Raw genomic sequence first — 26,281 nt, forward strand, 5'->3', positions numbered from 1 at the left:
CAATTAAAAAAAAAAAAAAAGGTCACAGAGAATCTAAATTTCTTGAGAATTATTGATGTCTAGTCTCAAAATACACAGTACATTAAATCCTGTAGTGTACAGGTGTGTATTATGCACACCATCTGGCATATTGTTAATCTATACACTTTAACTTCACACACTGTTTATTAAAAGGGCTAGTGATACTGGTTGGATCAAACACAGAGCATGCAACTGAAAATAATTTTTGATCTGTGCAGAAAACACTGGATTAAAGCATATGCAGGATTTGCCAAATTTAACACATGGTATATTATCTCTTAATATATTTTTATTTTGATGTTGGCAAAATGAGTTCGAAAGTGCAAGAATATGAGTTAAATTCTACATAGGCAGCATATTGCCAATAATGCACAACCGTGTCTACTGTGTAAGAAATGGTAGAAAAGCTCAAAATTCATGGCATCATCAAAGAGAAGCATTAAGATGATGTACTGAGAAATATTCTCCAGTGACAACAGGGAAAAATATTGCATTGTCCTAAAGAATTAGTAATCCACCCTACATTTCAAAAAACACATTTTGAAAGGACACGAGTGATAACATGTTATCAGTCTTGCTAAGTGCCACAAAGACTAACACCTCCTCTCTCATAGCCAAAGGACTTGTTTTCTTTGTTTATTCATCTGTATGTTAAAGCAGCCATTTATATCAATTTGCTAGAACGATGTGTCAGATGGCATTGAGCAAATTTGGAGTAACAAAGGATAACACCTTCACCTGGGATCTAATTACTATTATCTGTCTTATTAAATGGGAGTTTGCAATATGAATATTACATGAGTGTTTTACTCTTTACAGAGGAATATCAAATGCACACACAATCAAACAACTACATGTGAACACTGCTGATGGACACGCTACTAACGCCAGTACTTGCCTGAATTCACAAGAAAACATATCAGACCATGCACAGTGCTGCTCCAGATGTAATGTACATGATCAGTGAGACAAATGACCGGCATGGCATTTGAGAAACCATAATTATACCTCCTACGTGTACCTGACACTTTTTATGTGATAAAATGAATGCTGCAAAGGAGGAGTGGGGTTATTGAATTGTGGCCCACTATGCATGGAAAAGGAGTTTTATGATATTTGTTCCAAAGAACTTTTCAATTTCAATCTCATTCTCAACATTTATGGCTCCAAAGCAGCCCTTCACATATAATGAATTTGCAATATTTCACTGGCTCATGCCATAGTATATTCAATATCATATTCAGTCTCAGTGGCTGGACTTGACAGAATTGAAAGAAATAATGTCCAGGCTTGGTGTGCTAAAATGTTACTGTCCCTCATTGGTAGTGTAGCATTATATTTTATGCTACATATTTATTTATTAATCATGTGAAAATTACATTTTTCTGTTCTGATTTGTTCTCCTGCAGACCAGTTTCAAAGAATGATGCTTGTCCTAAAATATAACAGGAAAATTTATTGTTTCATTAGCTCTCTGATGCAATAATACACAGGGACAAACTATGTTTGACGACAGATTAGGTAATCAAATTAGATTTTCCAATGCAATAAAATTGTAATCATTTAATAACAACTTCCTTTTTCTTTCTCCATCTCTATGTACTTGAAATGGTCTAGCAAATTCCTGGACAGCTGGACTGGTCTCTCTAATGGTAATTGGATTGTCACACTCCTACTGTAGTACTCATTTAGAAAGCTTCCCTAAAGGCATATCTATACCGCATCAGCAATACAGCCACGTTTTATACAAAAAACATGATTAACAGTCCAAAAAATGCTGCAATATACCAGGCGATCTCTGGTAATGTTACTTTAATTATTGATTTTTGATGATTCAGTTATTTAAAAGCATTTCTTCTTGGGGATAAGACAGAAGTTTCACATGCAGGTAGGGAAAACGGCCCATTTACAATTGCTGCATATTCTCAATAAACACAGCATGGTTAAGATTTCTGATCTAATATTTTAAAGCACTGAAGGAAATCCTATTAGTCTGGACAGAGATTCAATAATGCTGTTTTTTTGTTATTTTTTAACCATAACATGGTGTAGTTATTGATTGTATGTTGGTACTCTCTGATAGCAGAATGTGTATATTCAGGGTAAAGGATAATGAATTGTTTTGACTACATCACTAAAAATATGAGGGTTAGTAAAAAATCATGCTGACATCCAATATGGCTATGGGCCTAAGGTCCTCAATAATAATTTACAGTGTAATACAGAAAACATGGCCCATGTGGAGCTGACATGTGCCTGCAAACATTATGTTTCACTGATATTACTGTCAGTGTGGAGAGAGAAAATTTCTTATGGCAATAATAACACTGCTGATGCTGCAGTCCAACTGCAAACTTAACCACTTATCTGTACATGAGAACAATGGGTGAAAAGTATATTTTCATATATAGAGAATTTAGTAATAGACTCACATTTTGTGTGCTTTAGTGGTTAATTTACCAATGTTACCGGTGTAAACAAATCTTTAAAAATCAATAACTCAGATTTAGTTCCTATTTAATATGACCCAATGTATTACATGAAGTGTCAGTTTGAGAATTACAGCACTTTTTTATATTAATTTCATAATAAATATATATGATGTAATTTTATAACAAAAGCAGTGGCTCATCCTAACTGTTAAATCGATAGAGATAGTGGCAATCTCTCAGTGATATGGGATTTGTGAGATAGCTTGTGTAAATGTTAGCCACATGTCACTATAAACAAAACTGTGTGAACACATCAATGTAGCACACAGGGTAGGCCACCCCAGCATGGTAAACATCTCTGAAGTTTGTTTTACAAAAGAATGTTATTGTAATTACAAAATTATATAAAAGGCTGTATAAATGTTTTATTTGTAGCAATAGAATTGATGGTATTATTTCTTTTTATTAATAAACATGCATTTAACATTTGTTCCAGGACCATTTCAAACTCACTGCAGTCCTCAGAAATAGTATGCACTTGTATTACACCAAAGAAATAAATCAAAGAGAGGGTGTTTCTGAGCTGAACTGTGTGACTGTTTAAAAACAGTGCATTAGTCCAGAGTTCAGTGTTTAGCCCCATTCTGCTCAAGGTGGATAGTGAATTGACGATCAATGGCTTCCAGCAGGGTATAATGGAGCCCAGATGCTTGTTTTGATTAAGAGAGTCAGAGTTGGATCTGACAGTGGTGAGCCGCACACAGATCCAGCTTGAACTGTCTACTGTGTAATAATCATTCACTTTTACTGAGGCACAGATTGCAGTGTCTGATTGGTCAGACTCCAATGACTGAAGGGCGCACACCACACTGAGTATTTGGGTGTCTGCTGTGAGAAGTGCCAATGTAATTTTCGGCATTTTAGACCCAATTTCACAATATAGAAGCTTGCTGAACATCATGAGATTTGCAGAGCAAGAGATGCCAAGACATTCTTTGGCATAATGGACTTACAGCTGTAGAGACTTGATTTGGCCATGCTGTGCTGCAGGTGAGAGTGATGTCCTTCAGGATGTTGACAAAACTGATTCCGCACTCATCACTCATTGTGAAAAATAACAACAAAATTCTGTCTCTTTATCTAACCATAAAGCATATTAAAATTAAAACACTGACAGGAGACTGACCACATGACCTTCTGGCTATATTCTGCATCTTTGCTAATGGGAGACACAAACCAATTAAGCATGGTTATGTGCTAAGTATTATGTATGTCTCTGAGGGCCATTTCTTACAAAGTTATGCAAATACAGAGTAGGAATCTTGCTGGAAGGGATGTAATCCTTAAGAGGTAAATTTGTGTTGCAACATTTGGAACAAACCTGGTTGTGAGGCACAGAGGCCCTTTTCACAGCCTCACTAGGGGTGTAATCTTAGTAGCTCTTTGAAACCTTGACAATGATAGGCACCTGTGTGAAGTGATGGACGTTTCTCTGTGTAGTCAGATGTAAAAAGCCTGTAGGTGAAATCCACACCTGAATCCAACAAACAGCTCCACAGCATGGCTCCTGAGAGGCTAGTATAAAAGAGCAAAATCCCATCCACAGCAAGGGCCATTGATTCAGTTAATTTTATGCTGGAAAATGATTTCCCTGATGGCCAGTTTCACCAAAGCACATTGTGAGCGAAGAAGGCTCCCCACACTAATGTTAAAGCATTGCTCACTATCTATTTATTGTGTGTATGGAATTCATAACGCCCTCCACTAACACAAGGCTCGATGGAAAGCAGAAGACCGCCCCACTTTTATTAACCTATCAGAGCTGAAATTTTTTCTCCATATCGCATTATGATACAATAAAATACACCAGCAGAATATAAAATATGCTTTTAGATTTTCATCTGTGCTAAACAAAGTCTGCAGGAGGAAGCAGTGTAATAGATGCTTAAAAAAAGTTTACACTTTCAAATGAACAGAGAGAGGACTCTGATACTTTGTGTGTGGTTCATCCAATGCAATCCATTAGATTTGTCTGCCTAGGGCATTCATACAAATCAGGGCCTATCCTGTGTGAGGGTTGCTATAAATCTGAGAGTCTCACCGTCAGTTTTCAGTGTTAGAGGTGTTGGAGGGCTCAGAACCCTTGCATTTGTCACCGTGTTCTTCACCAGACAGATGTAACTTCCTACGTCAGAGGGCTGCACCTTTGAGATGTAGAGGTTTCCTGTGTCCTGGGAGATGAAGCGCCGACTGTCCTCAGCAACAAACGAGGGGAACTCATTAAACACCCAGCTGTAGATAATCTCTGTAAAAGCAAAGGGAGACAATATGGATTAGAAAAAAAAAAAAAAAAAACATTCTGACCTGCTCTTTATATTTGTAGCATCTATTCACTCTGTCAAAACCCTGTGCAAGAAAAAGTTTAGTCTCTGCAGATCTACATTTTTGGTGATGCTGAGAAAGCTCTGTAAGCTTCATTTTAGATGTCTAGACTCAGCCTGTCCTTTTAGACTAACAATGGTCTTGTAGAAAACTAAATCCTTGTAGAATAGCAATAGGTGGTTGTTGACTGAGTTTGTACCTTCACTATTCTTCAGTATAAAAAGGTGCATCTGATCCAACAAGTTGACTGTGTTCTGAAATATATTAGTTTGTGACTGTAAGTAGAATATATTACATACTGCGTGAGCACTAAGAACATTATTAACCACTGATAACTCATCACAACATTAATAATGCCATCACTGCTAATTATTGTTCAACACCTATAAAACAACAATCATTTTAAAAAATAATGAGTATGGGATTTGTACAGCAACAAGGGTTCAGCTTGCTCATCAGTTTAAATGACTGCTAGCCTGTACAAAGTCTAAAAAAAAAAAAATAATACTGAGGTCCCTAAAGATGAAAAGAAAATACAATTAAACACTGTCTTTATGAGTCTGTTATTTGCAGTAACATTGTTTTAATTAATTGGTGATGCCATCAGAAAGGTAAAACTGGTGTATGATAATTGATTATTCCGAGGTGGACTGACTCCAGTGAGCTTGGCTGTTTGAGTGCATGTCTGTGAAGAGTTACTAAACGACTGGATCAGTTTTTTCTTAACTAGTGTATAATCCAACTAAAGGAGACACGACATAGAACGAGATTTCTCTGACTTTATAAATAAAAATCTTTCTTTGATATCAAAGCTATTTGCATGTAGGTTGAATCTTTTATATTTTATTCATGAGTTACATTGTGTGATAATGTAGGGTATAAACTCCTGACCCCCGGCAGACTTGACAGCACAGATGTTCTTATGTATTTAGTATTCTTTACAATGCATGATGATATACAAATTAAACTGTAATAAAAGAGAGATTACACAGTTGCTCACAACAAGAGGTGTGGGTTTGATGGAAAAAAAAAAAAAAAATCTAGAAACAGTCGTCAAAATGACCCACCCGTAAGTGGGTAATAAAATAGATGGATAGATGGATGGATGGATGGATGGAATATGACTATGACAACTATAGAGCAGACACTGACAGCATGCTGTTTGCTTTATTTCTATTGTGCACAGTTCTATACAGCCACATCCATCAATATATAAAAACAAAAACAACAACACAGGTCTGTCAAACTCAGGGATAAATTAACCTATTTAATGCTGCCTAATATTTCACAACTCTTTGATTCTGCATCCATGATCTCTCTGTCCCAGAAAAAAAGGACAGCTATATTTCCTTTACACTGTCAGAGCCCTCTTTGTAAATAATGAATAGCTGCTATTTCAAAAATACTCAGATCTGAAAGATTTGAACCAAATTCAACTTTTCTAATAGTGTATGTCAACAGATTCATTTGCAAAGTCAGCATAATTTGCTTTATCTACTGAGAGGACTCATGATGAGGAGAGGAAGAACAGTCATACACAACACAGTTAAAATCCAGAGTCTGGGCTACAATGGGAACTACACGCAGTGTATTCAATAAAATACAGGATAATAACTTAATGCTCAATATGTAATGGTGCTTTAAAATATAATACAGCATAACAGAAAATAGTCTTTGCTACAAAGAATTAGCATTATCAAAAACACAGAAGTTCTAATAGGTTTTATTCAAAGGTCATTGTACTTTAGTTTCACAAAAGTTAAACACTATTTACCAAAGACACACATAAAAACTGATCACAAGCCCTTAAAGCCATGAAATGGAAAATAATAAACTTTTCACATCTCAGTGATTTCAAATTATTTTTACTCATGAGACCTATCTAATTTAAGTGGCATTTTAATGTCTTTAAATCCTCCCACAACCAATTTAACCCAAACATTGTTTAACACTCCCTATACAATTTGAATTTCAATTGTGACACGCTCTGACTCACCAAGGCATTCATCACACTGGCAAATTTATATATGGCTGTGGCAATTTTTTAAATTATTTAGTTGTTGGAGATTATTTTTCATTTTCTGTTAGGACTTTTAAAGACATAAATGACAGTCTTACCTGTATATTGTGTATTTGAGCATAAGCTGTAAACATGAAAAATAAGCAACAATATAATCTGTATGCGCAAAAGGTGTCTTAATTTAGCCATTTCATTCAGACAATAAGATTACTACACTACAGTGTTTCACCTCACAGTACTTTTGATATTGAGGTTATTTCATGACATCTGATGTAAAACCTCATTGTTCTTTTAACGGTTGAATGATTATATATATTTAATATATTCTGTATTGATCCACTCCGTTGATCTAATACAAGGAATGTAACATGGGGCTCTGTAACAGTATGTCATCATGACTGAAACCTGGGTCAATTTTACAGCTTATTGCAGCAAGACTGTAACAAACCTTCAATGACAGAAAATCACTATTTCCATTATGCTGATCTCACTCCACAACATCATCTCCAGCATTTGATTCTAATGTAATGCCAATCATGCTTTTAACCATTCAAGAGAAAACCTTAGTTAAGATGGAAAAATAAAAGCATGTGTTCATGGTGGTTTGACCTGTAAACACAGTGTGAAAAATTACATACAGCTGTAGCTGCACCTGGAGCTACACCTGTGCTGTGATTGATAGGAAATTGACGTGTGATTGATGAGAATCGTTTGGACTACACTTTAATCTGTCAATCATTAAGCATTATTAATCATTATTTTCTCTCTTTTTAAAATCAGCATCTCTGTCACTGACTTTCTAGCTGCTATCACTTCATGCAAAATGGCATCCAAAAACAGGCACGGGTGCTGAAGAGCACTTGGCAAACATTCCCATGGGTGCAGTGCTGCAGTACGACAGCGCTGATGCAAACAGAAAGCCTGGATGATTCATGGCTCACATAACATCTTACATTAGAGGACAACTGCAGAGAGGGATATTCAAGATATGCCATTAAAAAGCGGTGCCTATGCTCTGCCTATGTGAAATAATTGGCGGTGTAACATTTCTTTTCATTTCTAATGATCCAGCAAATTTCATCTCTGAGGATCAGTGTTCTGGCTCTGTTGTTGCCATAACTTATCACACTCATCATTTGAACAGCAAGGATGGATGGATAGGAGAATGGACGGGTACAAAAACTAACCATCAAAACACAATGCAATAAATAAATAAATAATGAGAACATTCATTCACCTCAGCACGGTAATAACAACATTACTCGTTGTCACAAGAATTGTGATGAATAGTGATGAGTTCAGTGGCCATCCTAAAAGCAGTGAAGAGAAGAAAGTATTTTTTTCCTCTGACTGTGAGTGAAGGTATAATTTCTTACCTGGTGAATGAGGAGGGGGGGTACACATGAGTACCACACCTTGGCCTTCACGCACAGAAACCCCACCTCTGGTCTTCCCACTGAAAGCACCAAGATCTGAAACAAAGACATTCCTTCTCAGCAACACAATCAAAGATATCATGATTATGTGGAATCATTTTGAAGGGGCTAGAAAATATATTTTTGCCTCTGCAGCCAGCCTTCAACTTCATTATATAATTTACAGATACAAATATACACTAATGCATCAACAGCCTTTAATTTTGAGTTGTCATCCTTACAGCCGCAGAAGCAATTTCTACTTGTTTGTCTGGCTGAAACTAACAATTACTGTCATTATTGATTAATGTGTCTCAATCTATTAAATAGTGGAAATGAAAAATAGTGAAAAAAAATTCTTCTTTACTGTCACACAGCCCAAGGCCATTTATATATATATTTTTAAGGAGAAGAATCACAAATTCACACTGAAGAATCTGCAAACATAGATTTTTTTTGTTTTTTGCCTTGAAAAATGACTATTCCTATACTATATAGAATACTATATACTATGACACTATTAACTAATTGGAAAAAAATGCTGATTAATTATCTGGTGACCAACTTATTACTATTAACTAGTAGGGTTGCAAAGGGGCAGAAAATTTCAGTTATATTTCCGGAAACTTTCCATGGGAAGTTAAGCTGGGGAATTTTGGAAATATTCCAAATTAAAAACTTGTAAAATATTTTAAGATTGGTGGTGGATAAATGGATAGACAGGCTAGATGAATAGATGAACACTCATCAATCCTGGGCCATACTCTTTATATTATATTTTTTTACAAAGAGAGATCCAACAGTTCCCACCATAAGCAGCGCTAGACGATGGTGGCACGGAAAAACTTTGTTTTAAGAGGCAGAGACCTCGAGCAGAAACAGACTCAAATTGTCAATGAAATAGTGTTAGCTACCTTACATTTAGCATCTCTGATTTACTAGTTAGGTAGCTACTGTATAAACACATTTCGAATTACTTTTTGCTAGTTAAACTTTAGTAGCACAGATCATATATATCGAGCCCAGTAATATGATATGATGAACTGACTTGACTGGATGTAGTCTGTGGGCTCAGATGCAGTAGTGTGGCTTCAATAGTCCTGCTGTAGTGAGTAGGATTCCAGAAATGATCTGTGCATGTGATGGAAGAATGCAAAGTGTAGTGTAGAAATTCAACTGAATTTGCATTGAATCTGGTTGTTTTAACCAACATTATGCGCAAGATACATCTACATTTAAGTTCCCTGTTACAGGCTAACCTGCAATTCTGCAAATTTCCACTTTATTCCTGTTAATTCCCATGAATTCCTGTGTATTTCCTTTAATTTCCATATAGTCCCGTTAATTTCTATGGAAAGTTTCCAAATTCCTGGCATTTTGTAACCCAATTAACTAACTAATGATTGTAACCCAGTTGTCTGCACAGTGGTTAACCTTCGCAATGGTTGAGGTTAAGCAAATTAAAGCAAGTCAAATGCTTTACGTGCCAATTCACCATCCCAAACACCATAACCTTATAGCACACTACCTGGTGAATTGGTACTAAATGCACTGGATGTATAGCATGTAACGCACAATAAGAAACTGAATAATTCCTAGAATTAAATCATTCTAAATATAATGTTATTGTGTACCTTTACTAATATTATTTGAATGCATTAATGCGACTTGTTTTTCTGTTGGAGTAAAACAAAGCAGGGTTAATCTGGAATCCCAGACCTGCAGCATTTTGGAACCTAATACTGCATGTTTAATTTCTAGTTGAGTCAGTGCCAAAATGTGGAAATCATGCGACAGGCTACTGACCCAGGGCAGATCTCTGTGTCTAAACCACTTTCGTCCCATCACTTTGAGAGACACTGTTTACCGCTACCCTGGAAGTGTTGGATAATTATGCTTTAGAGTGACTTGTGAAACCTGCATTTATTATAAATTTCCGGCACATGAAATAATGATCATTGGTTCATGGTCTTCATCTTAAAATGCAGCACACAGTCAATTATCCTTCAATGTATCTTTTCATTATTTTTCAGAAAATCAGTGTGGTTACTTGTCCATTCTCTCCTTAATAAAGTACAGAGTTGCATTTTATTTTAGGTGTTGGTCACTTGGCTTAAAAACAAACTAACTAACAAACAAAGAAACAAATACTGCAGCTCAGCCAATGATCATACTCAATTTGATCCGCACTGCCTCAGGAGAAGCTAAAAGATAGAGAATAGGACAAATGTAAAAAACAAAAGGCTAATTTGAACTGTTTAAAGAAAATGTGAGACTATGGTAAGAAGAAATAGCCCACTACGTCAAAGAAAGAATACAGGAAGAATAAATATTTAATGTGTTATGCTGCAGCTTTTCAGCAGAATCAGTCAAGAGAGTAGACTGTCATACAAGCTGAATTTGACAAGCATTCAATCAACACCATGGATCAATCTGCTCTGTTGATCACTTCCTGTGCTTCAAACACTACAGATCCAGCACTGGACAGGCTGTTTACTACCTCCAAGCAACATTCAGTGTTGGAACAACACACAAAGATAAAATTTCTGTAAAGCAGATGACTGCAGATACCGTTTCTTGGTGTCTAACGTTAATCAAAAAGCTGCCTTGTGGTCATACTGGTAGCTCACCTGGTTAAGTGCATACAATTAAAGCTGAATTATAGCTGCAGCAGGCTGGGTTCAAATCCAGCCCAGGCCCTTTGTGCCATGTCATTCGCTCTCTCCCTCCCCTGCCCATCTCCACTACAGCTGTCAAATAAAGACTGAAAATGCCAGAAAAAAAAAACTCATTAAAAAGTTGCCTTTTACTCTTATACTAGAGCTACTCATCCTCATCATCTTGGTCCATTTCATATGTTTGGCTAGACTTGATTTATTTGTGCTATTTAAGAGCCACTAGTGTGTAGAGATGTATTGTCACCATGTTTACCACTGATTCAGATTGTCTTATTTGTCAGTGTAGTTTCCTTGTGCCTCTGTGTCATTTTTTATCCATTCAGCCTGAATCATGACTTATTGCTGATCATCATCCAGTATTGTAACTTTAATGAGCAAACAGACAATAGGTAAGCTTAAATGATTTAATGATTTCTCATCTGTTGATAAAAAGGGTGAGGAATGAAATGAATGAGTGAATGAATAAGTGGATTACTGATACAAGGACAAAAACACCAACTGTCTAAGGATTACTGAGCAAGGCCATAAATACAACAATAACTAGTAATCTACAATATGACTTGTACTGCAGAAAGCAAACATGAGTATGTGTGTTTTTGTAGATATTCCTTTCACTTCAATTATTCAGCCAGACCTTACATTGTAATTTTCATGTTTATGTATTTCCATTTTGCTATTCTATATATCCAGTTGCTATAGCATGGTTACAATTCACCCTTCAGTATAGTATATCCAGTTTAAGAGACCTATTACAATAGGGGAAGTCTTTCCTCAGAACATCTCTAGGCACATGGGAAATTATAAATTTTACATTTCCAGCAGAGGCAACAGTGGTTGTTTGAAATAAATATGTGATGGTTAGCATGAGCAGTAATAGCCACCAACTGAGAAATAAAAAACATGAAAACTAGAGAGCCACCTACATTCAGTAGCTATAGCACTGTTTGATTGTCAAGTGTGAAGTGCAGCTGCTTGACGTGAACGTAAAATAAACAAATCAAGGCCAAGTGGGTGTTTCAATCAAGCAGAAATAAGATATAGAGGCATTCATAGAACCAGGGGATGAGGCTCAAATGAAACTCTTACTGAGTGATCATTTCCCTTTGCAAACTACAGTTATGTAAGTAAATCAATATTAATACCTTTTTAACAATGTAAAAACAGCACATTCATTAAAGCATCCATGAAAATTACATATGTCAATACCATATGTCCATATAAATGTTTAAAATCTAGAAATGCAGTGATGAAATTTGAAGCAAGCAGAGGAGCAGGTGCTCAATGCTAATTAGTTCATTAATTTCAAGATCAGTATGAATATAATCAATGGGAATTAACTAGTGATCATTTCAGATTTGTAGAACATTTCAGAGTGGGGTGTGTGTGTGAGGGTCTTCAAATGCTCAAGTCAAAGCATCCTGCTAATTTCATTACTACTGTACTGCTCAGAGTGGCTCGATACCTGAGCCTCAGCCAGACTCTTGTCTGCAGAGAGAGAAGAACTCTTTGGGGAGAAAGATCAGAGGCCTCCTTTCTGCTTGCTGCCTTCAAAGTCACGGCTGAAAAACAGCCCAAGTGTGAGTTCAGCAGCTCAGAATTTCAAAACAAAGAGAGAAAAAAAGCATCCTACTGAAACATCTTTGGAGCAGAGTACACGACCAGTGGATAGAATATAGACAGCCCTGACTGAGCCTTTCCTCATGCACTCTGGCTGGTCCACTCTACCTCTCCCCTGATTCCCTGCGAGAAACAGGACTGTGTTCAGTACGCCAGCTTGACATTACAACCCTCTGGACTAGAGGGTATTGTAAAGTGCTGCACCGGCATGTAATTTCAGCATTTGTCCGACCCAGCAAAATTCATCCAGGCAAGCCTAGCCCAAATTAGTTTAGCCCAGCCTGGTCTAAACAATTGAAAATTAGCTTTTTACCTGATCTTAACACAAAACTAAAATTCCAACCTCTTCACAATTATCTTGTGTGTACACACACACACACACACGAAAAAAAGCAAAACAAAAGAAAAAAAAAAAAAAACAAACAACACCCAAAAAACCCCAATAGTAAGTGAAGATACAACCTTAAAACCTCAAATCCATAAAATAAACAGCTACAACACTCAATCATAAAATCAAATCATCCAGCAACTGCTTAAAAATCACAACTAATTCAGTGTTCTTAAACCTGCAGTATGTTCAGGAAAAGTGAAAACTGAATTCAAGCTGAATCATGAACCTCTAGGATTTAGCATGCTCTGCTTGAAATTATAGCAAGTACAGTTAGTAACTGAAAATGAATACCGTTCCCTATCTAAAAACAGAGTTATGTGATGTCTCAATATACATTCAAGTCTTAACAAATAAAAGCATGTAATTAGCTCTTTAACACATTCAGTTTGTGAGGAAAAGAATTGCTCATGTGTATCTGAACTAGTTAAAGCAGTCGACAACTGAGTCAATGCATGAAAATGTGCAGTGCCAACGTGAAAAGAGAAGAAAAAGTTGAGCTACACGCTGAGTGATAAATACCCACCATTTGTTATGCTGAAAGAGAGAGGGAAGGTTCTGCATCCAAATGTGTGCTGCAGGGCACCTCTCTTTGTTTCAGTGGCAAGCCTTCTGAAGGGTCGCATTTTAAAGAAATGTAGACAGAGTATGAGACTATTGCACATCAGTGGTGTTGAATATATGTGTAGCGTAAGGCTGAAAAAAACAGTCACACAAATATGTCACATCATATGCTAAACAGCCAAGGATAAGGAGAAAGTAAATTTAGTCATGGGATGAAATGACTGGGCAGGTTTTCTGAATACAGCTTAGTAAAGCTCAGGAGCCAGCATCAGCTCTCATGGCAAGTCAAGCATGTTTAGGAAACATCCCCGATAAGGCACCCTGTTTACTATTTTTGAACCATATTCTGTATCCTGTAATCATCTTGTATATTTCTGAAATTATTATATTTATTTATCATCATCCCACATGGCACACAGCTCACAATCCCATATTGTAAATACACTGGATTTACTGGATACCACAAAAATGTACTGTACAGTATGCAGGGAAGGGTTATTATTGCACACAAACATATTCAGTAGTAACTACATAAGACAGGCCTACGGTGGACAAGTGTATATCTACTTTAGTTCTGTGTCTCATCTGTCGTATATGTTGCACTGTGGAGACCCATCTTGCTTCCATGTCAAGTGTGTCCCACAGAAGTAACAAGAACTTGAACTTGACGCATATGATTTTTAAAAATGAAGGAAGTTTGTTAATATTACATGATTACAATAAATCACGATTTTCATTTTCGCATCTGTGATATAACCCATTACATTTTAGCTGATATCTATATATTTATGGAAATTATTAAATTTCCTATATACACATTTTTTTTTAAATTTTCATATTTTAATCACTATTACATTACATTATTTAAACTGTACCCACAAAAAGAACAGATATTTAATTCAATGTTTATTTAACTGTATGATGATACTATGTGCCACCATCACACATAGTATCATCACTCCACTTGGATATTTCTGATCTCACCACAACAACAGTTGGTGAGATGTGGGATTTATTGCTGATTCAGTAGTATAGCTAAGATAGCCACACATGTGGCTCCAAACCCCCAGGCCACAGAAAATGTGCTACTGTATCATGCTGCAAGGCACTAATGTGATTTGGCAAAAAGAGTCAAATAATAATGATAGAATTCTATAGGCGATTATAGGCTATATTTGCTGTATTACCGTGAACTTTGACGCAGCCTGTCTGTGCTGCATCTTTCCACATTACTCCCTGTCATGCCCCCAACAACAGGATACTGACTGGCCTGTCTGTTACTAGCACAACAAAATCCAATTTTGTGTAGAGGTGGCTTGGATGAAGCTGATGAGGCCAACTGACAAACCTGTCAATCAACCAAACATACATCTCTGCTTATATTTAAATATGCTTAAAGACATTTTTTTTAAAAATCTGCCAAGACACACATTAGAATAAATGCAATTAGCTATAAAAAATTAACTATATGCAGATAACTATATCTATATCTATGGACTACACTGTGATAGCTTTGGTGGCGTTTCAGTTTGCTCTAATAGAGTCTGATCAGGATCTCACACCCGTTACAAGGCACATCTTAAAGCACTGCACAATATTATACGATACTTAAATTAATGTTGGCTGCTGCTTGGCAGACAAGATAACACTTCCCAATGTGAGGTCTATTCTGTTCTATTGTACTGTAGTATTAGGATTTAATCATTTAATTACAGTAAATAGGAAAAAAAAAAAGGCTACAAATCCTGGCACCCTTTTACACTTTAATATATGGCATATCTATGATTCACTTCATTTTGTTTTAAAAATGATAAACTATAGTAAACTTTAACAGAAAAATAAGTGAAAGGTATCTACAGAAACTCTTTGCCGAATTAAATGAAGTATAAAAAGTTGCAATGCAAAACACAACACTAATTCCTTCAAACAAAAATGTTGATGGAATCCTATAGAAAGAATCCTGCATATTGCCACTATGAATCTGATGAATAATACAGTGTCAAGCAAAAGCACAGTATTTATGCAAAACCAAAAATAGCTGCCTGTGTCTCAGCTTGAAGCTTAGACTAATAAATGAGTGCCTACGTGTTACGTTCCTCATTTTCAGACAACTTCAATTTTTCAAGGGGGAAAAAAAAGACTCAAGTTTTATCACTTTATTTTTTTAATATACTGATTTGACACTCCAGTGGAGAGAGGAGGAGGAAAAGCAAAAGATCTGGACAGTTGAGAGGACATATGAGGGTCCATGCTGAGGTGCAGCTTCTGTCCCTCAGAAACTATTTTGAAGTGTATCTGTACTTTACCATCTGGGCACTTCATCCTGCCAATGTCTGTCAGTCTGGCTTATATTTAATTTAGTATTGGTCTTCCTTTGAATTTTGTTCACTTTTTTGATCACTTTGATATCTACGAGACTTTGACAAGGAAAACAAACGAAAGAGTCAAAAAAAAACAACCTTTGGTTCTGTTTGCTTGAAGAAAATAGTGCTTTTGTAGAACAGAATTCTATCCCTTTTTCCTGTCTGCAAAGTTTCAGGCTAATCTAGCCATTTGTTTCTTAAGTAACAAGTGTAAGTCCCCATAACAGCACATGAGACCATGTACTATACTTTATAGCAACAACCCAGTGACTGAGAACGGTAAGCTCCCTGTAGACATGCCAATAAGGCTATTATGGTCATTGCTCCTGAGGAAACTGTAGAGAAAACCAACAATGCATTTTCCTCTGAACATAGTGCCCCTGGTCTCGCCGTGTGTGCTGCCTTAGCCCCTGATGATGTTTTGGAGGTAGGCCAGGGGATTACTGAGGGAAGAAATGTGCTTTTTGCTCTCATTTACCATTGAGACATGGCATTTGAGGGCACATACCCTATTAGCAGTGCAACCCAACAGTATCAGATGGAGCCGGTAGGAGCTAAACTCAGCAACAAAACCTTACTGTAGACAGCTCAGTGTTTATTGGAACCAAGCAGGTTTATATTGACTCAGTGAGACAAAGAGCTTGAGGCTCATTATTTGTGATGAGGGCCATGTTCTTCACCCCCCTACAGTATAGCAGACTGTTATTAGTTCTGTAATCAGGTGGGTAAGCAGATTTGTAAAAAAAATGGTTGAATTAATAAATAAAGTCTACTCACATGCAAACTGTAATAGAGCGTCTCGACTCAGGATGGTCCCAAAACTGTTCTCTGCTTTACACTGGTACTTTCCATGGTCAGTGATCTCACTTGCATTGGTAATAATTAAGTTTCCATCGATGAAGCTGTAGCGGTAATCTGCCTCTGCATCCACCTCTGTCCCATTGATGTACCAACTGAAAAACATAAGAAGAATAGATTTTAATATATTTGCGATGAATGGCAAGCTAATGAGCTGTGAATGTAAGTTTGCAATTAGGAGACAGAAAAATGTATGTCACACCTGTAAGTGGGTGGTGGATTCCCCCGTGCTTCACAATGCATCACCACTTTCTTTTCATCAGAATCCAAAGGAAAAATAACATCATCTGGCTCCTGGGCAAAAACAGGCCCAAACTCTTCACTTTCTATGAGGAAAAAAAAAAAAGAGATAAAGACAAGGATGACTGCAATTATCACAACAGGAGCACCACTCAGTTTTACCATCCAATTACTTTTTCTATTACTCCCAGTTTGGTTAATGCAAGCACATATTTCGTACCAACATCCTTTATAGGAAACCAGAGAAAAGGAAGATGTACAGCTCTACAGTGCGATGGAATCATAAACAACAAAACAGACTGTAACAATAACTAGTATGACATTCTGCAGCAGACAGCAGATTTTTCTGACAGATGATAACACTATTGTGATATATTGTGTAACTGATACGGTTCTTCAACACTAAGAAGGCATTCCAGTAATCTTCAAAGTGAGAGTCAAAATGTGTTTGCAATGAGAAACCCTCAAGGCTGTTGTTCTTCTAAAGTGGATACAGCAGTTTCTACAGTGTGAAGTGACCCTTACAGTTAACAGTTACAGTCTAACAGTTGACTTGGTCACATATGGTTCATATAGTAAAAGAAGTGATATATATATATACATATATATATATATATATATATATATATTATATATATATATATGTGTGTGTGTGTGTGTGTGTGTGTGTGTGTGTGTGTGTGTGTGTATATCATTTGCCTTTAAGACCATGGCTTGAGTCAACAACGCTGTTAATGTGTCTCTAAAACACTGGGTCCTAACTTTGCAGTAATATTTCGTGGCCAGGTTTGGGAGGGTTAAGGTTATATATCTACAGTCTACAGGCCTGTTTCCCACTATGATCTGGATTCACATTTCACATTAAAGCACATATATTCAAACAATGGTATCCAGTGGTATAACAAACAACATCATATCAACTCTTCTCAGAGATATATTTCCTTCTACAAATAATTTGACCTACCTACCACTGAACAGAAAATAGGCTTTTTTTTTTTTAATTTGTCAGGGAGGAAATGTTACAATAACACACACTTTTCCTTTTTCTGTCAATCCTCCAACAGTGTTTACTATCCTCCTAATTGTCTGTGGCAGACCTCTTTTCTTATATAACAAGCTCTGCAAGCAAAATTACAAGAAATAAATAAGCCTATGGTAAAAATGTTATCCTCAAACAATGGCCCCATCTGGGATTCAGACATTCGTAAATTCTGGGCAACAAATACTGTAGGTGTCTCTCATCTTTAAAATGGCATTATTCAATTGCATTATACAAAGGAATGTATTAAAACAGAGAAAATATTGCATTTGCCTATTTCAAATATATACCCTTCATATTGTGGTTGATAGCTATGACCCTGCTCTTCAAATTTAAATAAATACTGCACATGTATCAACATTAAAATTCTACAGTGTTTATATTCCTGCTCACACCATAGCATAGTGCAGGTATCTCAAAAGTAGAAATTTAACATTTGGAGAACTGATGATTTGTCATCAAGTATGATATACTGTATGTATTGTAGAAAGGGAATGCTTTTGTTGCTTTTGTGGCTGGAAGGGTGAGCTACACTAGGCACACTTGGAAATAGGGTGCGATTCATTATTAGTAGTTGGAAATGACCATAACCATAAAAGGCTGCACACTGGAATCAGAACCCCCTTATAAAGTAGACTTTAATGATGAAGTTTGGAAGATCATTAATCATACAAATACTTAGATGAATGGAGAGAAAGTTTTTTATAAATCATTGACATCATCAATCACTTATTTTTTAAACATCAATGTGTTAGAGCATCATCAGAAGATTTTAGTGATCCTTGCTGCCTGACAGCAAATTTTTTAAGCTGCTGATGGCACACAGACAGAGTTAAATTTTATGTTAATGAAAAGCTACAATGCAATTTAATACCTACATAACTACATCTAAACCACACTGTTTCTTGGTTTAAGGTGCTCCTGTTGGTGATTTTAAGTGGATCTCATGTAAAACCTCCATGGCACAAATGCGCCCACAATATCGATGTGCTTCATAGCCTAATGTTTCCTGCTTGACAATCTCTGCTGCAATTCTCTTCTGTTCCTTCACGGTACTCTACTCTTTGATCCAGCCTTCTGTTAACACAGAAGTGATGCACTTATTGTAGAAGGTTTTCTAGGTATACCGCATCTCAGAAATCAAGACTCTACAAAAGACAGCTGAATCTTGTTTTCTTCAGAAGAATTCTTTCTCTATGAAATAATGAATCTATGAAGAAGAAAAGCCCAGTAAACACATGTTCTTTGTGTTTACATGTGACAGCACAGTACAAAAGCTTAATATATTACAGTATATATAGTATACAGTATATGTAGTCATGCTGTGTGTTTATGTCATTATATTGCACATTTAGGTTTGGCTGGTAAAATATTTGATAGGGTATATAAATAATACAGCAATGCAAGTCACCAGTATTGAGTACTTCTTACAATTTAGAAATGCTCTAATGACAGAAAAGAATCATGGCTTCTTTCTCAGGGTTAGGTGTAGTCTCACCATCCCTTTGTCAGCAATTTACTGCTCTACAGGGAAATAAAAAGCTTTTGAAATAATACCCTAATCAGTGGAGGAAAATGAAATCAATATTAAGTTGCAAACTTTGCTGTGCATGTAAAGCAAAGCAACTCAGGGCCTTTAGTGTTACTAGTGCTAAAACATAAATGAAAGAGACACATGTCTCTACATCCGCCCATACATTCATTCAACAACACCAGTGTGCTGCACCAGCCCCCGTTTTGCTTTTCCATCATGTATGATGAAATGATTTCTATTTCAAACTCGCTGGTGCTGAGTTTCAGCTGAAACAAGCAAGAAGTGAAACTGGATAATATCATGGCCCAGCAGTGCATCACTAAAGAAGATACAAAAGTGTCTGCTGGTCATATACTACGGTCACTCATTAACTGCAAGGAATTATATATTATATATATATATATATATATATATATATATATATATATATGACTTTATATGATGACTCCCAGTTTCTTTTGATTCTCCAAATTTATTATCTGTCCCCTAAAATTGAGGGAGTATGCATAAAAATGACTACAAGGACTACAATTCCCACTATGTCCATCTGATGTGGACGGAAACACCCTCAAATGAATGCCGGGGGTCGGCACTTTAACTTCACCATTGTTGTTTCATTTTAAATCCACTGTGCTGTAGCTAAGAGCCAATACAAAAATTATGGTCACCGTCCTTTCTGACTACATTGTAATTATGGTTAACTGTCAAACTGATATGAATCAGAGCATAATGTATATTAAACTGCAGAGAGCCATAGAAAAAGCTTTGTATGCTGCATGAGTTCACAGGTGAAATTAACCATGAATTTGACTAACTTCAAAGTATTTAATAAATGGACAACTGAAGCACAAATCTGACTCAACAAAGTTTATTATTTTCTTTTTCTACTGAAACACCTAGTTGCTTAGGTATTGTTTAATAAATGGAAGTGTGCCCACCTACAATACATGTGTGTGTGTGTGTACATATGAAAAGAGTTGGATGAGCTTAGGGACATATGGTCTGTGTGAGTGTATGTACAAAATACAAACACTTACACAAGCTTAGAAGTTGTTTAAATCACTCAACTTCAAGTGCCATGGCCATCTGTCAGTCAGAGAGCCAAAAAGCAATATCCCCTTTAAGCCACCAAAGGTGCATTACTTTTTGGCATCCATTTCATTCACTGAGCATCAATCTTGTACGATGGTACAATGCTCTTGTCACCACTGACAATGGAGAGGCACTACGCTCACCTTGGTTATAGAGATGTAAGTCATTTTATGGCTACATAGTGATAATGCTGTCAGAAAGTTAAAAAAGACAGGAGGACAGGCAGAGATGCACAAAGAAATAGATAAAAGCTCAAAACTGAAAAAGGTAAAAACAAAAAGGAAAAAAAAAAAGAGTTGCTATTCCTGCTTTCTGTTAGTGTTTAATGTGACTAACTTCATTACGTCATTGCTATGGCAAAATTCTGTCTGACAATTCAGCAGCTACTTCAGATTTCAATTAATTAAGCACTCCAGATGCAATAAGCATGATGTGATTAATCGTATATTAAAGCATCAATGTGTCATTATATCCTCTAGAATTATTCACACTGTAAGTCAGGACAGCAAGTGACCCATGTAGATTTATGACAACGTGTTTCCCTGCTGTGTTTGGGGTATTAAATCTTTCCATTTGACAAAGATATCCGTCATATCTATAGCTTCTATACTGACAGGAACACAGAGAGTTGGATATTGCCATAATCCCACTTCAATTTCACAAAGGGCATGACCCTGGTCACTGCAGACCACACACAGTGATGATGGATAGGTGAGATTCATTTCTAGACCAAATCTAAACAGGCAGGAAGCCTGCACACATAAAGTGAGACCAGAGACGGCAGACTGTTGGCAGAATGCATAGATAGCAGAGGGAATTCACACCAATCATGTTTGGAGGACTTTATTCAAACTCTAGAGTGTCCAGCCTGTTAGTTTGGTTCATTTCTGCAGGTGAGAACAATGTCATCTGAACTCATGTGGCACCTCCTGTTCACACTCAAGACTACCTCACAGTTTGATGTGACTACAAGGCAGTTGGTCGGTAGTGATAATGTAACCCAGGACTAATAACAAGAAATGACTCAAAAAAGCAAAGTTCTCTTGGCAGAAGGAGACAAGTGCTGACATATGATAGTCAGCAATTACTCCTAACAAAATACACTGAAGGAAAATAACACTTTACAGGTAATCATATTTATGTATGCAGTTTTCTCTTCCTGTTTCCTTAACTAATGGATACCACAGTGTGTAGATTACGTGTTGAAGAGGACAAAAGCATTTATTATCCTTGGCTGAAGTTGAGGATGAAATCTATGCAGGAAGACAAGTTTCCAAATTGTATCATTAATGAGCTTTTTGTGTGGTTAGTTCAATTTTAAGTACAATTTGTTTGTAAGAGTGAATGTGAACTTTAACAAACCAAAAATAAAACTTTTCCATTCTGGCTCAGACAAGAGCAAACAAACTGTAGGTTTGACTGCACCATTAGTTTTACCTTCACTCCGGTAGTCCTCCTGAGAGCTGAGCAGACTCAAGGCTGACAGGGGGTGACTGGAGAAAGCAGGCCAGTCAGGAGTCACCAGCCCACCACTGTGGTGCTGTCGAGGTCTGCTGCGCGAGTTGAGCAGTGACGAAGAGCTGTCTGGTTTCATTCGTAATACTGCTGCATATGATATAGGCCGTGCTGCAACAGCTCTTGCAAAATCTGTGAAAAAAGGTGCAACGCAGTTAAGAATTACATCATATTTAGTCATGACATTGAGTGAAATTGATCCTAACTTCTCAAAGCTTGTTTGATTATACACTACACTATAGCATAACTTCTGTAATCTATAGTACTTTTCTGTATACTATCTTCTCCTCCTCTCTACAAAACCGATGAGCTTGAGCCAGTTTCTCATGTTACAGTATGAGCAATAATGTGCAACAAATTAGTGTCCTTCAAGGCAGAAATCTTGCAAAACAGGAAACGAAGAAAATCTGAGTAGAGACAGCAGGATAAGAAGGTGTCATAATTCAGATAGAGAGCTCTGAGTGAAATAGGTAGAAAAACCTAGAATGTATTTCCTACAGTCTGTAGAGAACACATACACTCTTGGAAAACATGAACATGGTATCTGTGGTGTAACAAAGCTCTGAAAATCTACATTTTGGCAACAAGGTAAAGATTTGAAGCTCTGAAGCCTGAGTGCCCAAATCTTTTTCTCTTAAAGCCCTAACATCCACCAGGTGGAAATCAGTACCAAAACACCTGTCAAAAGAAGTGAAATTATCAATAAAGACCCTAGCTTCTTTTGTGAAAACTTTTTTATTCTCTATTTCTAGAACAGTGTTAGGAGTCTTTCCCCTTTTACTTCCGTGCTGTCAGTCTTCTTCTGGGGCATCTAGCAACCATTGAAGGCACTGTGTAAAGGCTCTTATAATGCCTTAGGTGAAAATATGCACTTCTTAAAGTGACACTGCATATTCTGGAAATCACTGTCATCAAACTCTCAAATTGAATAAAATTGTGAGAGTAACAGAGCAGGAGAGAAACAGCTTCCTTTAAAGTAAAAGAGTCCATGGGGGTTCAGAATAATATCCTCTCTGAAATGTAAACTGCAGCTGAAGCTGTCACTAGTCATTGCTGTCACTGCATTCTTCTTGTACTTACTTTTTTAAAGAATTCAATCCACTTTATGTAGGGTGATTTGCCATTGTGTTGTCATATGATACTATAAATATAACCACTCAAGATTAGACACACAATTAGTTTCCCTATGATAGCGGATCATCAATACATATTTTCTATAATCTACAATACAACTACAACGAGTAGCTGAAATTACTGATAATATGGCACCATTGCTATATGGGCATAATGCTTAAAACTAAAATGCAGACCAGAAGCTTGAAGCTCAGCAAGAGTCTAATCAGACCTCTGCAATGGGGGTGGGAGTGTATTGCACTACATGATAAAGTGCTATGAAAGAACTGAACAAAACTAAGAAATAATTATGTGCCTTTAGGGACTTGTCAGCTGCAAAAATACTGCAAATCTACTAAGGGACAGTGGGCAATTACTGTATCACATATTCTGAGGAGAAGCAAGATATGGATTTGAAATTGAAGGTACTGTACGTTTGAAAATTGATAAGCAAAGCAATTAGTTATTGGTTGGTAGGCAGTTCATTCATCTTGCTGAGAATCAGCTCAATTGAGGTGTAAACCACAATCCCACTTCTGATGCCCATGGTTTGCTGAACAATGAAGAGCCTTCTGCTTCTTCTCAAAATGTGCCTTTGACAGCTGGAAAAGTTAAAAAAAAAACTGTAACCCAGTTTTTTTAAACTTTTCCAGCTGTCAAAGGTAGCTCAAGGTAGTAAGAAAAAAAAGAAACACAGTGTAAAACACTAACATATTTCCATCAGTTATGTTTAACATATATTTAATATGTAACAGGAATTATTTCAAATTTTAAACATTTGGTTTTGCTGATCTATTGCTTCCCTAACATCTAGTTAGTCTTGGAAATATTCTCAGTGATTTCATGTCATTTTTGTGAAATGCCATGTTTTGAATGAGTGTTTTATTTACCAGCAATGACTGGATTTAAATCCTCTTTATTCACACCATTGGTTTCCTTTTGGTTATTTCCATCCCATATACTGTAATTTAGGTCCACTATTTCAACCTCTTCAGCAGTAAATCATAGCATTAGTATGAAAAAGAAAATGATTGATTCTGAGAAACATCACAATTCTCTCTTGAACAATTCAGTGCTGACACAGAAAACTGCATCACAGGAATTCAGAAGGTTTCCTAGGTGTCTGCTGCTGCTGCAAAAGAAAAAAAAAAAAAAAAAATGAGTGAGGTAACAAGCCTACTCACAGATGGAAACAAATGGGATGCAAGCTTTATCTTGTTGAATTCAACTATGTTCATTTAACCAATACCTAGCAGTGACACAGTTTTGCTATGTGCATCATTAAGAAAATTCACGTCATTGATATACTCTGATCTTAATGGTATCATGGTAAATTAATGGTTAATTGTTTACAATTTTATTGTCCCTCATATTTGATACAAACTCTAGGGCTGACATGTACATCTGGAATAGTGAGATTTGGATAATTGACGCTTAGTGGATCACAAAAAAATTGTCATCCTGCTTCTCACACTGAATTTTTATGCCTCCACACTGGTGACAAGCGTGGCCAGAGGCATTATGGTATATCATGTTGCATTATACCTCAGAACCACCTTAGGGAATTTCTTCAAATTTGTTAAACACTCACTTGGACTCAAGGATGAACTGATTAGATTTTGATGGTCAAATGACAAGATCACTGTGACCTTACATTTGTCCCATTCTTGTGAATACTATGCATCAGGAGGGAATTTTGCTTACATCTGCCACAAAAGTCCACTTGGACCCAAGGATTAACTGATTAGAATTAGGTGGTTAAAGGTCAAAGGTCAAGGTTAGTATGGCCTTACAAAACACTTTTTTGGCCATAACAAAAGAATTCATATGCTAATTATGACAAAATTTCACACACATGTCTAATAGAATCAAATGATGAAACAATGACATTTTATATCCAAAAGGCCAAAGATCAGTTTCACTGGCACATTAATAGTGTTCTACAAAAACACTTATTTGGCCAATATTCAACACCTTAACAGGAATAGAAGCTGACATTTGATGTAAACAGCAAATTGACCGGTTGGCAAAGGCATACAACTGTGAGGTAGTAATTCTATTTATCTTTTTTTTTTTTTTTTTTTTAACAATAATCTACAGCTTTTCATTCGACTAGGACCAAGCTGTCAGCAGCAGACTGAACGTTAGTCAGTTTGTTGCATATATTTATATATGACTGAGCAGAACTCAGCATCTCTGACAACAGCACTGTGACAGTTGTAGTGTGGTTGAGAGAGGCAGCGAATGATGACAAGGAAACAGCTTGTTAAAAAGTTAATCCCGTTAAAAGATGACAGCTGCACTGACTTTAATTTAAATAAAGGTTCAAAATACTGTCAAGACAAAAGCCTAATTTCTTAAAACTAAATGGGAGATCTACATGTAGAAATGCCATTATCATCATGTCAATGTCAGTTGACATGCTTCAGCTGTGGTAACTTAAGTAAATTCATCAGACTTCTCTAAAAGACTAAAGACTATTACTGTGAATACAGTTATACTGGAAAAAACTGGAAACCAAAAACTGAGATGTATTGAAACATCAGAAATATTTTTTGTAATGAAGTCATAACACCCTGAATTAAAATCTAATTGTTACATACCTGGACATTTTTAGCCCTGAGTAATAGTAGACAAACAGAAGTAAAATGAACAAAAAGCAAATCAAATAAAAAATACATAGGGATGCATTTTGGGATACAAGTCCTTCTTCCGTTACAGTGCCCTGCAGGGGCACCCTCTTGCTGCTAATTCCGGGCAAAAGGCAAAAAGAATTCCACAGGAGTGTGCATCACTATGCATATGTGACATACTCAATTATAGAGAGCACAGGACTTAAACATGTTCTTAACTCCAAACATGTCTTTGCGGTTAGGTTATCACAATTCTGACATTCAGTTCTGTTGCCACAGTGTCAGAAAGGTGTTGATTTAACCTAGTGATTTTAAAGGCTGTATTTCTACAGTGCTGTTTGATCATACTGTGTAATATTAAAAGAAATTTCTAATAC

At 36.5% G+C, this 26,281-nt stretch overlaps 1 protein-coding gene across 1 annotated transcript in view; it reads right to left on the reverse strand.

Moving 5' to 3' along the window:
• Window positions 1-26,281, reverse strand: part of cntn5 (contactin 5) — a 93,433-nt gene that overhangs the window by 31,733 nt on the left and 35,419 nt on the right. The window contains exons 4-8 of the mRNA XM_018665597.2: window positions 22,081-22,290; window positions 16,941-17,064; window positions 16,658-16,833; window positions 8,232-8,327; window positions 4,555-4,758 (exon numbers count right to left, since the gene is read on the reverse strand). Of these exons, the coding sequence (XP_018521113.1) occupies window positions 4,555-4,758; window positions 8,232-8,327; window positions 16,658-16,833; window positions 16,941-17,064; window positions 22,081-22,290 (810 nt within the window). The remainder of the gene's footprint in view (window positions 1-4,554; window positions 4,759-8,231; window positions 8,328-16,657; window positions 16,834-16,940; window positions 17,065-22,080; window positions 22,291-26,281) is intronic.

The sequence above is a fragment of the Lates calcarifer genome, linkage group LG21 (assembly GCF_001640805.2).
Source record: "Lates calcarifer isolate ASB-BC8 linkage group LG21, TLL_Latcal_v3, whole genome shotgun sequence".
Lineage (NCBI taxonomy): Eukaryota > Metazoa > Chordata > Actinopteri > Centropomidae > Lates > Lates calcarifer.